This window comes from Octodon degus, unplaced genomic scaffold, assembly GCF_000260255.1.
Source record: "Octodon degus isolate 3935 unplaced genomic scaffold, OctDeg1.0 scaffold00019, whole genome shotgun sequence".
In the NCBI taxonomy this organism is placed as follows: domain Eukaryota; kingdom Metazoa; phylum Chordata; class Mammalia; order Rodentia; family Octodontidae; genus Octodon; species Octodon degus.
In genome coordinates this window covers 18269451-18283399 of record NW_004524595.1, presented here as the reverse complement: position 1 = coordinate 18283399, position 13949 = coordinate 18269451, and the positions used below count along the sequence as shown (strand labels likewise).

Sequence of the window (13949 nt, the reverse complement as noted above, 5' to 3'; positions counted from 1 at the left end):
TAAAAAAATAAAAAATAAAAAATAAATAAATACAGTATTAAAGCCCAGTTTCTCTTGAAAAGGTACTGCTCGTTTAAGAGTGAAAAAGACAGTTTCTTACATATAATCTATTTTGTGAAACTTTGACTGTTTCATGTGCAGGTGAATCAGCTTCCTGAGATCACAGGACAGGCCACATTATAACCTTTGTGGTTATTGTTCACTTTTGCCTCTGTGATCACCTTCTTCTATAACATATATTAAAACATATGTTATATGACTACATTTGTTAAAATATTACTTTGATATTTTTCCTTCTGATATTTTTTTAAAATGGCATTTTCATGAGCCCTTAAAGTAATGCGGGCCTAAGATTCTGTATGTTCTTTGCCTAATGGACAAGCTGGTTGTGTGTCATGCGAGTCTGCCCAGGAGAACCACATGGCTCTCCTTTTGAGCGGTGCCAGGCACCCAAATAGCTGTCAAAGAGCTATCTGGCTGTGTCCTGAGGAGTGAGAGAACAGGATTTGCTCCAGCTGAGTACAGGATTTTTCCTGGCTTAAAACCCTCTTATGGGAGCTAATTTTTGGGTTGCAGCTCCATGGACCCCTTTGTACTCAGAGAAGCCCAAGGTGCAAGCTTTCTGTATAACATTTACATTACTTGCAGTGTAATGCAGTTTACCAAGCTGGAGTCATTTAGCACTCTTACCTGGCTACATGATTTGACATTCTTTATCACTTTTTCAGGGAAACAGTTATAAGGAAGTAATCATATTTATATTTCTATTCCAATTTAACAGTATGTCTGTGACAGAGACAATGTTCTGTGTTTCCCAAACTCTATTTCCTTTTCTTCCTGGGCATACAGTGAAGCCACATTTTCCACATTCCTTTGTAGGTCAGTGTGGATTTGGAACACATCCTGGGAAGTGAACTCTGAGTAGAACAGATATATTTTCACACCAGGCTCATAAAATCTCTCTGGAAAGCCTCATACTCTCCACTGTCTGTCATCATCTGCTGATGAGATATAAAGTTTTTGGTGTGGCAGTTCAATGTCCTAGGTACGGTAGAGTCACTCAGTGGCAAGAACTTGAGTCTCTTGAGTGATTGTTAGAACTCAGATCTGCTATTGCAATTCATACTGGATGGTCATGATATAAGCAAGAAAGAAATGATCAGCAAGAAAAGGAAAGAACAATAAAGTAAACCAATAGAGAATATTTGATTGGATTTGACTGGAAAAATAAAATTATGTGGTTGACCCTTTTAATGCTGAGGCACATGACTGATCTCTCCTTGGTCCTAACCCATGGAATAACTTGGGTTAGAGTTCCAGAGAAACAACCCCTGTCTACCCTGTCACCATCTGCATGGTTCTTGACTAAGAAGTGGGTAGCTCTTGGCCAACTGGAAAATTTCATGGCAGTCAGGGCTCTTGTCTAAGAGCCATCACCAGAGTATGCATTCCACCTGGATATCAGTGGCATGATCTAGGACACAAAACAATCCAAACTAATTAATCAAGAGTAGGGAGCCAAAACTCTCATCATTGAAATCCTAACTGGAAAAAATGTAAGTGGATTAGCTAAAAAGACATAAGAAAACCTACTTTTTTTTCTTTTTCTGTATTTAGGGCAGAGTCTACAGGGTCTCACTATGTAGATCAGACTCATAGTGATTCTCCTGTTTTCAGCCTCCCAAGTGCTGGGATTACAGGTGTGCACTACCACGCCCAGTCTCAATCTCTGGCTCAATGTACCCCAGGGGCAGGGCCGGCAAGGCACGCTGGAGATCAAACCCTGGCTGCTGTACTCTGGCTCTGCCTAAGCAGGTGCTTTAGTCCACTGAGCTATCAGGCTGGCCCTAAGAAAACCTACTTTGTATATAGCAATGTCTTACTCAAATTGTACTCTTTAAATAAGGTTAGTCATTTTGTACTTAGTTATTTTAATTGAGAATTTAGAGCATTTTTTCTGATATGTTATTTATGTGGTACAATTGATCCATTTCTCTTTAATAATACTACTAGTATTTACTATATTTTGGTAAAAATAGAAAAAATAAACTTCAAGTGGTTTAAACAAGAAAGGTGATTTATTAGATTGTACAGCAAAAATCCAAAGAAGGCCACCTTCTAACTGGTAAGGGAGGCCATTGTCAGGCCATACTGCAGGAATAGCCACTGAGGTGGGCAGGATCCTCCTGCCTTCTGGTCTCTCCCCAGTGGCCCCATCTGCAGAGTAACTAGTTGGCAAAGCACAAACATACTCACAATTTACAGAGTCAAAGCTCAGCATCGTAGAACTGAGTCCAGAAGAGAGCCATACATGGAGCCATGCATGGTGGCACATGCATGTTTTTTTTATGCCAGTCTGGAGTATATAATGAAACTCTGACTCAAAAACAAGGAAAGAAAGGGAAGGAGAATGGAAAGGAAGGTAGGGGAGGGAGGAGGAGGGAGGAAGGGAAAAAGGGAGGAAGGAAAAGGGATTGGAGTGGGCACCTGTAACTCAATAACTAGCATACCTCTATAACATGCTAACGTTCTTCAGAGCATTTTACTTATCATAGCCTTCCTGGACATTTTACTTTCCTAGATTTAAACTTTAATCTCTTTAAAGTCTGCCCCCAGGAAAAATCCTCTGGCTGATACTTACTAGCACTGTCAGATCTTAGATGACTTCTTTCTTAGAACACTTCAGCACGGTACATTATAAACTGGCTAAAAGACTCTGTCCTCCAGCCTTCATTGCATGTGGGTGTGGCCCTGACTCAGGTCTGGGCAATGAAATCATTTTAAGTAAGCAGAAGATCACACAGACTTTCAGAAGTTTCTCTTTTTGAAGTGCAAGTGGGTGCTTTTCTCCCCTTTCTCTGTTCTGCTTCCTGGAACATGGAAGTGATGCCTGGACACTAGCGGCCATGCTGGAAGATGGGGTTGGTTGTCCTTAGAGGTGGGGGAAGACAGACTAGAGAAGCACAGACTGGTAATGACTCGAGAGCTGTCATAACCATGACACATATAGCTAAATAATGATCTGCTTTACATGACAAGCGAATTTATGTTTTCAGCTACTATTTTTCAGCTCTATTTTACTTGCATAGACTTTTTTTTTTTAATACAAAGCACAAAGGGAAGTTGAGAAGCAAAAGACTATTCCATCCTTTCAGGACCTAACAGTTATTTTTTTTTTTGTTAGACTATATAAAAGCAAGTTATATAAAGTAACTCCATGCAGTATCACAGGAAAATAAAAACATATCCTGTCATATATGAATGATGAGAATATTCTCAAAGCATAAAAAATAAAAATAGTCGCTGCTTTTCATAGGCTGAGCCTTCTACAAGCAGTAACAGCAGTGACCCCGAGGAGAGCCAAGAGGTGTGTGAAGGCAGTTCATAGTGAAGTGCAAACACTTTGCTCTGCTCTGTTCTGCACAAGGCATGTGTGCCAGGGCAGCAGGATTATTCTCTACTCTGGGGAGACAGGAAAGGAGGAGGTATGGAAGGACTAGGGACAGGAGGGGTGCTGAGAGCTCGATCTCTATCTGGCCTCTCCCTGCCTGTACTTTCAGCTAAGCTCTGGAGAATGAAGCACCCAGGAGAACAGGCCCACTGAGCTGGCCTCCCTTACAGAGTGAACAGAGATTTAGAAGGGCTTTTTTCTTAACATCTTCCTTCTTGAGACTTTATGATTAATGTGTGTTGGAAAAGGTTGGAGATCTTTTTTATTTTAGTGTTTTATGGTAGTTAGTGAACATTTTAAAACAGTGTTTTAAAAAGAAATCCATACAGTGAGAAATGTTCCTCCTACCTTTGTCTCTCCACTGGTCCCACTCCTTAGTCACCACTAATGGGAGATTTTGTGTCACACCTGAGTTTACTTTTGTACATTTAGCAAGTAAAGCTGTCACCTTTTCTCTGCCATTTTTCACATCAGTGCGGTCCATCAGACACCATTCATACCTTGCTGTTTTTCACCCACACATTGTTCTGCCTTGTTTCTGCTTTCACCTAATGATAGGCACTTAGTGTTTTCTAATCTTTTGTTATTTCAAACCACAAATAGTCTTTTATGAATTCATTTGCATATGTGAAAAAGCCAAATAATAAATTTCAAGAATGGAATTGCTAGATCAGGTGTGCCTGCGTGGTTGGTAAGTGTTACCGAAGTTCTCTCTGTTGGTTGTTTACAGTGTCCCCTCAGCCAGTAAGGTATGGGAGTTCCTGTCACTCTGTAACCTCACTGAAAGTGTGTGTTGTCAGACTTTTGGATTTTTGCCAATCTGATAAGGTTTTTATTTTTTTTTTAACCTCCTGGTATCATTTTTGTTTGAATTTCTCTTATCACAAGCACATTGATCCATACTTTAAAATTTTCTTGCCTTATCCATGTTCCTGTTCAATGCTTAGCTTTCATGGTCATTAATCATGAAATTGCTGGGTACATAAAGGCATGTTTGACTAACAGACATGAAAAAAGTGGGCTGCTTTGCAGAGCAGATGCTATTTCTCCCGGTATAACATCCCTAAGGAACATCCCAGCTATATTCCTAATGGGTAGTCTTTTTATGTTGATGGTCTATACCTTGCTTTAGTTCTAAGATATTTCAGAAGAGCTACAATAAAAGAAAAATAAGTAACAATGCCTGCATGAAAAGTAAGATTAAAAAAAAAGAAAGAAAGAAAGATAAAGTAAAGCTAGGAAAGTGGTCCATATACTAAATATCCACAGCCATGGCTACAGGCAACTCACATAGTTGACCAATACAAAGAGAAAAATACAGCTCAGCAGTAGCATAATAGAACCTGGCCTTTCTTGGGTGATCATAGATCACACAAAACTGCTATAGCAAGGGTGTTGAGAGAAGACAGTCCCTTGCTCTCTGCCTTCATGCTCCAGATGAGGTGCCAGATATGAGCAGAACAGTAAAGACAGCTACAGAACTGGATAGAAGGTGCTTCAGTCCATGGGAAGAAGAGATACAAGAAGAACTTCCAGCAAAAACTTAAGAGAAAGTGGAGAGAAATGTGCTCAGAAAGTACAGCACTCAGTGAGACAGCTGCCTCCAAATACAACCTAAATCAGGATGGGCTATTGAGGTCACAGAAAAAGAAGGCACTTGGCACCATTTATCAAGCTGTAGGAGTTGCTGTAAACTAACATCACCCTAATTCCACTGAAATTCCTATGGTGTCCCGTGGTCTACTCTCTTCCATGACCTTGCTCAAGCTTCTTTGGTCATCTGAGGTTCTTTTTCTAGCCAAGTCATATTTGGAGCTGAGCTCTGTAGAAAAAAGATTGTTGTAAGGCTGGATGTTGACAGCCCATTGTAAGGACACATTCAAGTTTCTACCAGAGGGGAACATAATTCCAAGAGTGTCAGGAAAAACTGCCTGCCTTCTTCATGTTTATATAAAATGACAGGACTTTACTTCCCAGCATATTTCATGCATAAAATTGTCACTTCAAGTCTCCATTGAGCCATTAGCCATACTGTGATTTAAGCTGTAGGAAGAAATATTTAATTAGAAGAGAGTGTGAGAGGCAGTAAATAGTCCTAGAGCACTGGGGTGAAAGTTTATAAAAGAAAAGAAACCTAGGTGTTGTTTTATTGTTTTCACACACACAAAATCATAGGTCAATATCAAAATAAACTAATTTTCTTTCTTTTCATGCAAAATAAACTAATTTTCTTTCTATCATTTCTCCAGACAAACCAAGTAAGTGTTTTTACTTATAATATTTTGTCTCCCAGGCATTCTATAAACCACTGTTGAAGCAGGTTGTGGAGGAAATATTTAATCCCGAGAAGCAAGATCCTGTTGATATTGAGCACATGTCTTCAGGCCTCACTGATCTCCTTAAAACTGGATTTAGCAGGTTTATGAAGGTAAGTAACCGTGAAGAGGTAATCCTGAGTGTAATAGCATTCCCTTTGCTGGCCATGAAAATGCTGGCACCCCGTTCCCTTGGCCAGTGCCGTATACGTGGTGCTGGGATTTGGGCTCCTCTAACATCCTGGAAATTTTTATTTATGTTTTGCTTATAAGCAGTCTTGCTTTGCTGGCTTCTACAGCGTCTCTGAGCTGAGCACTGTGATCTTTTCTGGCCCAGATGTAAAGTGTAAGATGAAGACACAAGACTTCCAGAAGGGCACCACTGAAAACTTTGCTTGTGGCCTAGGTTTCCACTTAACACAAATCCATTTACTGTTTACCTGACTTATTAACAGTCCTCTGAGCGCAGCAGCATAAGCACCTGCCTGGCAAGCACAAGGTCCCGAGTTTGATACCCAGTACCACAAAATAAACAAATGAATAAATTCAACAGTCCTCTGTTCTTTTTTATGAGAAAATAAAACAAGATCTTACAATCCAACGAGAGAATAACAATAGTTATTACATTGTGTATAATTATCTTCAAAGTAGTTACTCAGAGTACAAGACATAAAACGAAAACAATCTTATTAAAAAAAAGACAGATAATAATGCTCAACTTACTATGTAGGATAATGAGCACCCTGTGACTAGCGTTACCCCAAAACCCATTTGGAAATGACTTTTGTTTTTGCTTGGCAGACTCCTGGGTGACAAGTGCTAGACTTTCTCCAACCTATATCTGGGTGGGTTGGAATGACTGAATAGCACTTGAAGTGGGGATGAAGGAGGGGAAAGTACACAAGTGGGGTCTATTTTTAACCCACTGTAAAGTTTCTAAATTTAAAAGGACCTAACAAGATCACAGACTGACCTTCCAGGCTATGCCAGGATTTCAGTGGTAATAACTCTTGGAAATAACAGAATGTTTTGCCAACTTTAAAGAGACTGTGAAATCATTAATTAAACTAGATAGAAGATCTGGCCTTTTAGAGTTCAGGAAATGTGTGTTCTGGGAAAATTGCTCTCCTCCAAAAGCCAGAGTACAGATGCCAGACAATCAGATTCTAAACCAAGCAGTAAACAGGCTGGAGCAGACACGCTGGACTCTGTTTGGCTATTCCAAATAACTAGGAACTTCTGTTGCAATGCCTCGCTGGTATATTTTCCTTCTTTATTTTTTCCTAATAAAGCAATGCAAATCAGATTCTTAAAACTATCCAAGAGCCCCTCTGTTGAGTGCAAGCCCTGTCCCTTCATGGTGGGAAATTTCCAAGATACCCATGGTTTCCAACCTTCTCCACTTAACACTCTCCTCCTGTTTTCATAAGTTTGGACTTACTCCTAAAGACAGACAGACAAACAAGAGTGGACTTTCAGGTCCAAGGATGGCCCAGTGTCGTGTGTGTCCTTTCCCAGATAGGCTGCTGCATTTGGAGTACAGCAGGTCCTGCACAAGAGGTCTGGGCAAGGGCACAAATGACAGCTTACCCCTTCCTGCACTTTGAGGAGTACAGTGTAGAGAGGAGAATCTGGCTCAATTGATTCAGATGTGATATTCTTTGGATGAAGAGAACTACTTATTAGCAAAAGGACTCTGTGATTAACTATGTTGAGGAAACGCTAGGTCTAACAAATTTAATTACTTATGCAGAATCCAACAACATTATAACACCTTTCACATACTAACAGGCTCGTCACTCTTCCAGAGATGAGAAGTGAATGTATTAGGCTTATAGTCATGTTGAACAATGACTACTCACATGCATTTTCTGTCATTATTTCATGTTTTAAATGTCATGTCATGTTTTAAAAATATCCTCACAAACTCAGTTTTCTACATCTTTTTGTGATCAGAAACTCTCTTCTCCTAAGCATACCTTGGCTATAAGATGTTTGGAGTCCTCCTGGGCCAGTGCTGGGAAACAGTTCCTCTCTGTATTCAAAGCCCCTTTGTTAAGCTTCTGCAGAAATGCTCTGCCGCTCGAGACTGAGCTCAGAGGGAGGTGTGCAAGCAGTGGATTAAGAAGAAGGAATCTTTTCTCCCAACAGCTGCCAGTGTCCAGCACTCAGCACACAGATGTGGATCTCTGCTCTCAGTAGCCATGGCATCTCATCTGTCCACAGGGTGTGACAAGGGTGTCCCTGGACCAGCCACAAGGCTCTTTCCACCCCAGCACCCCAAGGGGGAGTTATTTTATTTCTAAATGGGCATTGATAGCAGGGTTTGCCTGTCATGCATACAGTTAAAGAAAGTTATGTATGGCCCATGCATTCTTGATTTGAACAAAATTGGGACAAACTTAAAGAAGAACAATCAGTAGAGGTTTAAGGAATTAGCTGTAATTTTCCAAAGAACCACTTTTTTTTCTTTTTTTTTTTTTTTTTTTTTTTTTTTTTTTTTTTGAGATGAGTGTGAAGCCATCTAGAGAGATTTCCATTCTGCTCTAAGAGCCTTAGAGAGATGAGGATGTATGCCACAGATAGAATGAAACATGGCCATGGCTGTTGACCACACTCCCTTTTCCATTTTCCTTTGCTTCACACCATGCACACCTATGAAGATAACCTGTGATCAACACGTTCCCCAGGGTCAGTCAGACTGTTTCCATCCATTCTCATAAGAATCTGCACAATCACCTTAGCAGGTAGTCCTGTATTATCCCTATTTTACCAGTGAGAAAACCAAGGCCCAGGAAAAGATGGCACCACGGTTTGTTCAAGTTACTCTTGTTCCAAGTCTTATGCTCTTAATTACAACATTTCTTGGCCTCAGGATGCTGCCAGGCATGTTCTTGGTAGCATATGTTGCTAATTCTGATTTTACTCGGGATTACTCCTTAGTACAAATGCTTTGCTTCTCTGTATCTGTGCAGCTCACAAATGAAGTCAATGCCTGGAGTCATTTGCTGGTACCCTGTCTATTGTTCTGGGACTAGGAGCCTCAACACATTGCGTCTCCATTCTGGATCAATAGCCAATGATTTTCCTTATGAATTTCTTGCTACCTACTATCCTGCTCTCTGCCTCCAGAATCTGCTCCCTACCTTCTCACTCAAGACTCACCAGTGCTGAGCCAGAGGATACAAAGATGTAGAGCATGATGAAATAGAGTTGTCCAGGTTCCATTCTTCATGTGTGCAGGCTCTAACTAAGAGCCTGCAGTTATTCCCACAGGACACACTATATGCTCCCTTCCAGCAAGAAATAGAAAGAGTACAGGACCGGCCTGTGTGTGTGGTTCAGGGATCTATACCTTTTGTGCACACCCCTGAGGCCACACTTATATGCTGTATTATAATTATACATATTAGTCATCTTTCTCCAGACTAATGGTTTTTTTCAAACTCGTATTTTTCAAATTATGCAAGCTCATCTATTGTACATTAGTGAATCGAGATATCGATTCAATAGTTTTGATCAGTTTTTAAATTTTATTCTCATTTTTTCTTTATATATTTATATTATAAAAATAGTACATGCTGTTTTATTAAGATAAATGAGATAAAATATGTAATGAGATATTTTCTAAATTATCTTGCACCTATACAAGCTCACATACCTTCCCACAAGGGAAATGATAACTATTAATTCTGTCTACACAATTGTATACATACATACATACATATAAATAGAATTTAACTATATTGATGCTAACAGTAGGATCATACTACACGTTATTCTAGAAATTTTTCTTCTGAGTCAGGAAAAGATCTATATTTTATATGAACATGGTACCTTTTCTATAACTAGATGCATGTAACTGTTCCACTGTACTGGAGGGGACACAGAGGGAGGACTGTCCCCATGTACAGCACTCAGACCATTTCCTTTTTTTTTTTTTTGTCATTATGAACAAAAGTTTCATTATCTCCATGTATGTATCTTTACATAGCATTTTTTATTTTATAAAATAGCTTCCAAAAGCCTTTGAGTCATTGATTCATAAGCTATGTTTAATTTTTTTATGTTTAATTTTAATGTCTGATAATTTTCTGAAAATTTGTTCTAACCTCCACTCTTACCAGATTTGAAAGAACTATTTTCCTGTATCCTTAGCAGCTCTAGACTTTTTTCTCCCTTTAAAATCTTAGACATTTAATAGTAAATGTTATTTCATTATTGTTCTTGATTACAATTATAATGTCTAATGGAAAGGAATGGGATAGGCTAAATTAGAGTTCATCACATCTAATGGAGTAAAGCGGAACAATCTAGTCACATATATGATTAAAATGTTTTTGTGACCATCGGTCAGACTTAAATGGGAAAACCATGGCTGTGAGAATGGAATATTTTTCTTTCTTTTTTTGCACTGGGGACATTGCACTTGCCCGGCAGGTGCTTATGCTGCTGAGCTATCTCCCTGGCCCCGAGAATGGGAGGCTGATAAAAATTTTGTTCTTTTCTGCATCCTCCGCCACTTGGCACCTTTTTGGGCCTTGTATGCAGGAGACACTGACTGAAGGTGGAAGAGTAGTCAAGGTTAGTCACCTTGACTTATCATAGTGCTTATTCATAAAACAGCACAGCTTTAAATCTTTCCAACTCTAGCAGTCCCTCCTATCCACAGGGGTTGTATCCCAAGATCCCTGGTGAATGCCTGAATCCACAAATAGCACCAAACACTTTATGTGTTATTTTTTCTTATATATACATACACCAATTTAATACCTTTTTATCTTATCTAAGCACATATCACATACTGTGGTCGTTCATAAATTTTATAGTTTGTAGTCTGACAGTAAAACCATACTCTTTCTCTTTCTTTCCAATTTCACAGATTTATTCTTACCATGCATCTTAACTTTAGTATATAATTTTCTTATTAAGCCCTGAAATTTCATGTGTTAACGTAAGTGAATCACTTTATAACTTCTCTTTAGCATATCTAAGTTGCCAGCATAGATACTCTTGTGCTTTGGGGCACCTATTAAATAAAATAGAGTACTTGAACACAAGCCCTGTGATACTGCCACAGTTGACTTGACAGCCCAGATGGCTACTAAGTGACAAACAGATGGGCGGCATCTCCAGTGTGCATATGTTGGACAAAAGGTCATTTCACACCTGGACAGAACAGAGCAAGGACAACATAAGATTTCATCAAACTATACAGAATTACCTGTAATGTAAAACTTACAAATTTTTTATTCCTGGAATTTTCCATTCCATATTTTCAGATTACAATTAATTACAGGTAACTGGAACCATGAAAAGCAAAACCTAAGATAGGTTGGGGTACTGTATGGCCCTGAAGCCTAAAGCTATGTTTCAACAGTTTAAAAAAAAAAAAAGTGATAGAAAACTAGCAGCCTTATCAGTCAACTCCAGTGACCCATGGAGGAGGCTCTGACCTGCCTTTCCAGCTACTGCTAATCAAGGTGAAGCTGGTGCTTGGTTCATGAGCAGCCGCCCCCTTACTCAACCCACCTTCATACACTGATGTACACAGGAGAGGCACAAGCCTGTCTCCACTAGTGTCAAAGAAGGTCAAAGATCTGATCTCCCTCAACATTGGCAACACAGAAACCTGCTTCTTCCAACCTCTTAGTGGCCTAGGAGAACAAAAACCAAGCAAAGTGCCTAATTTTATAGATGTAAGAAATAAAATGAGTTGAGAGGAAAAATGTCCTAACGGAGTGATCAGATAGAAAATGAGTTCTACCAGGAGAGAGGAAAGGTTATCTTTTCTGCTTAACATCTTTGTTCATTTGATTCTGTGGATGATAGATGGCTGCCTCGTACCTGCTGCACTAACTTTGTTCTACTACCTTTTCACAGTAGAGGCAGTAGACAGAAACATATCACATCCAGACTCAGACTGTCTGCATTGGAACCCAAGCCTCCCCCACACATTTATTACCTATGTGACTTGCTAGCCTTCTTGGGCCCAAGTGTCCCCTTGTCTAATATGGGGACAATAAGTACTATGTATAGAGCTATTTAAAAAAATTAAATGAATGAGTAAAGATAAAGCAGTCAAACCAGTGTCTAGCATATCAAAGTAGTATGTAAGTCTTTGCTGTTCTTTTTATGAGTTTGTGATTCCCTCACTTGTCTTAGTTACTTCCTCAGTGCCAAAACACAAAACCCATGCTCACAATGTACAGGAATAAAGGCTTATTTCAGCTCTTTGCAGTCAATAATCAGCTGACTCCAAGGCAGCATGGCATGGCAAAGGATTTCTCAGCAAGGTAGCAGGAAGCAGAGCAACCTCAAGCCTCCAGGACTTGCCCCCAGTGACCAGACTCTTCCTACCATCACATTTAGCTATAAACTCATCAGTGGACTGATCCACTGAGAGTGTCACACCCCTCTGATCAAATCAGTCACCTCTCAAAAGCCCCACCTGTAAGCCCTTGAGATACAAACTCTAATGTCTTTGTATGCCTGTACATAGCCAGCACTCAGGAATTTAGTGCACACAGCATAATTGTTGGGTGAACAAGTGAATGAAATCAAAGAAGATACACCACCACCCGCAAGAAGTCATAGCATCACCAAGTTCAGTATTGATTTGCTCTTGCCAGAGAGACAGAGTGACTGTTCTTTTGTTACGTATGTAGGAACCCATGTTCATAAGCCTGTGATGTGGTTTTCCAGAATCTGCCTCTCTCTCCACTGAGACTCTAACTTGTTGATCTCCTCACTTAGGGGCTTGGAGGTAGACTATTGCTCCTGGGAAAGACTGTGGGAACAGTGAAATGCTGTACATGTACTGTGACCAGATGGATCAAGACATAAAGGCCAGTGTTCATTGGCCTGGGCCGGCCAGAACACAGAGGCAATGCCCAAAGTGACGCAAGCCCTGCGGCTCCCCAGAGCACTTTAGCAGCGCAGTTCCCATGCACTGGGAGAGAGCAGCAGCTCTCCTGGTTCGTCACTGCACTTGAGACAGCCTTGGCACTATAGGGAATAGGAACCTCCATCCTGGATGCTAGAGATGGCTCACAGAGCTCAGTCTTATCGCATATACTCTGTAGGCAGCAATAGCTAAGAAAAATGTCTTGTGTCTAAAACTTTGTATCCAACAAGCCTCTGTGAGCAGGGAAGAGAGTCATTTGCATTTCCATCCTTTATGAACCACTTTTTCTGCAGTGGTTTCCCGCAGAGTATCCAAAGAAATATTGCCTTCTTTATTGCAGCAAAAATTGTCTGAAAATATTGGATTAAGGGCCAGGGACACAGTTCAATTGCATAAACACCTGCCTGGCAAGTGCAAGGTCCTGAATTTGATTCCCCAGTATGATTTGCTCATGAATCTGCACTTGGGACTAAGCTAGCTCAGGAGGGCAGGATTCATCTCCCTGTGAAAGTGATTCATTCATGTGGTCAGTAAGTTGATGCTGAGTGCCTGGAGTAGGTCCACCAGTCTTCTGGACCATGGCCCTCAGTTCCTTCCATGTAGGGCTCTCACAGACTTCCTCCCAGCATAGCAGCTTGTGTTTAGTGGCAAGCATCCCAGATTGAATTTTATGACCTACCCTCAAAAGTCACACAGTACCACTGGCACAGCATTCTGAATGTCGAGGCAATCACATATGTCTACTCAGTTTCAATAGGAGGGGACATTTACACTTTACTCTTCTTCTTGAAGAGGGATGAAGGAGATATGAAAAAAGATGGGAAGCTAAGGAAGGAGGGTAAAAGGATTAAGATGTGATATGTTTAGGTTCCAGTTCCCCAAGGTGAATATAATTATACCAATAAAACATACACTAACGAAAAATAACTTTAGAAAGAAAAAAAGAGCATGAAATATAGTCATGGTCATGTTGAGAAAACATAATCTGCACTGAAGCTACATGTACATTTATTTGGCTCTTCTGCCCAGCAAGGACAGCATTTGTCTGGCCCTAGGGGTTTTCCCTCTGATCTAGAAGACATCAAAAACTTCCATGCTCTGACCTGGTTTTAAAATATGTGAGCCCAGAAAGACTTTGATAATGAGAGACCTGTTTATTATTTGTCCATAATGTTTCTTAATAATGTCTTGAAAGAAACAGAGAGAGGCAGAAGCAGACAGAGAGAGAGAGAGAGACAGAGAGAGACAGAGAGAGAGAGAGAGAGAGAGAGAGAGA

At 40.2% G+C, this 13949-nt stretch overlaps 1 protein-coding gene across 2 annotated transcripts in view; it reads left to right on the top strand.

Moving 5' to 3' along the window:
* The window catches only part of Scfd2 (sec1 family domain containing 2), a 548660-nt gene that overhangs the window by 516243 nt on the left and 18468 nt on the right, over positions 1–13949 (top strand). Inside the window, exons 7-8 of one of the 2 annotated variants that reach the window (XM_023711031.1) lie at positions 5745–5879; positions 6043–6221. In XM_023711031.1, the coding sequence (XP_023566799.1) occupies positions 5745–5879; positions 6043–6210 (303 nt within the window). In that variant the 3' untranslated portion in view covers positions 6211–6221. Of the gene's footprint in view, positions 1–5744; positions 5880–6042; positions 6222–13949 lie in introns of those variants that run through there. The other variant, XM_004627502.2, reaches the window with a different exon arrangement.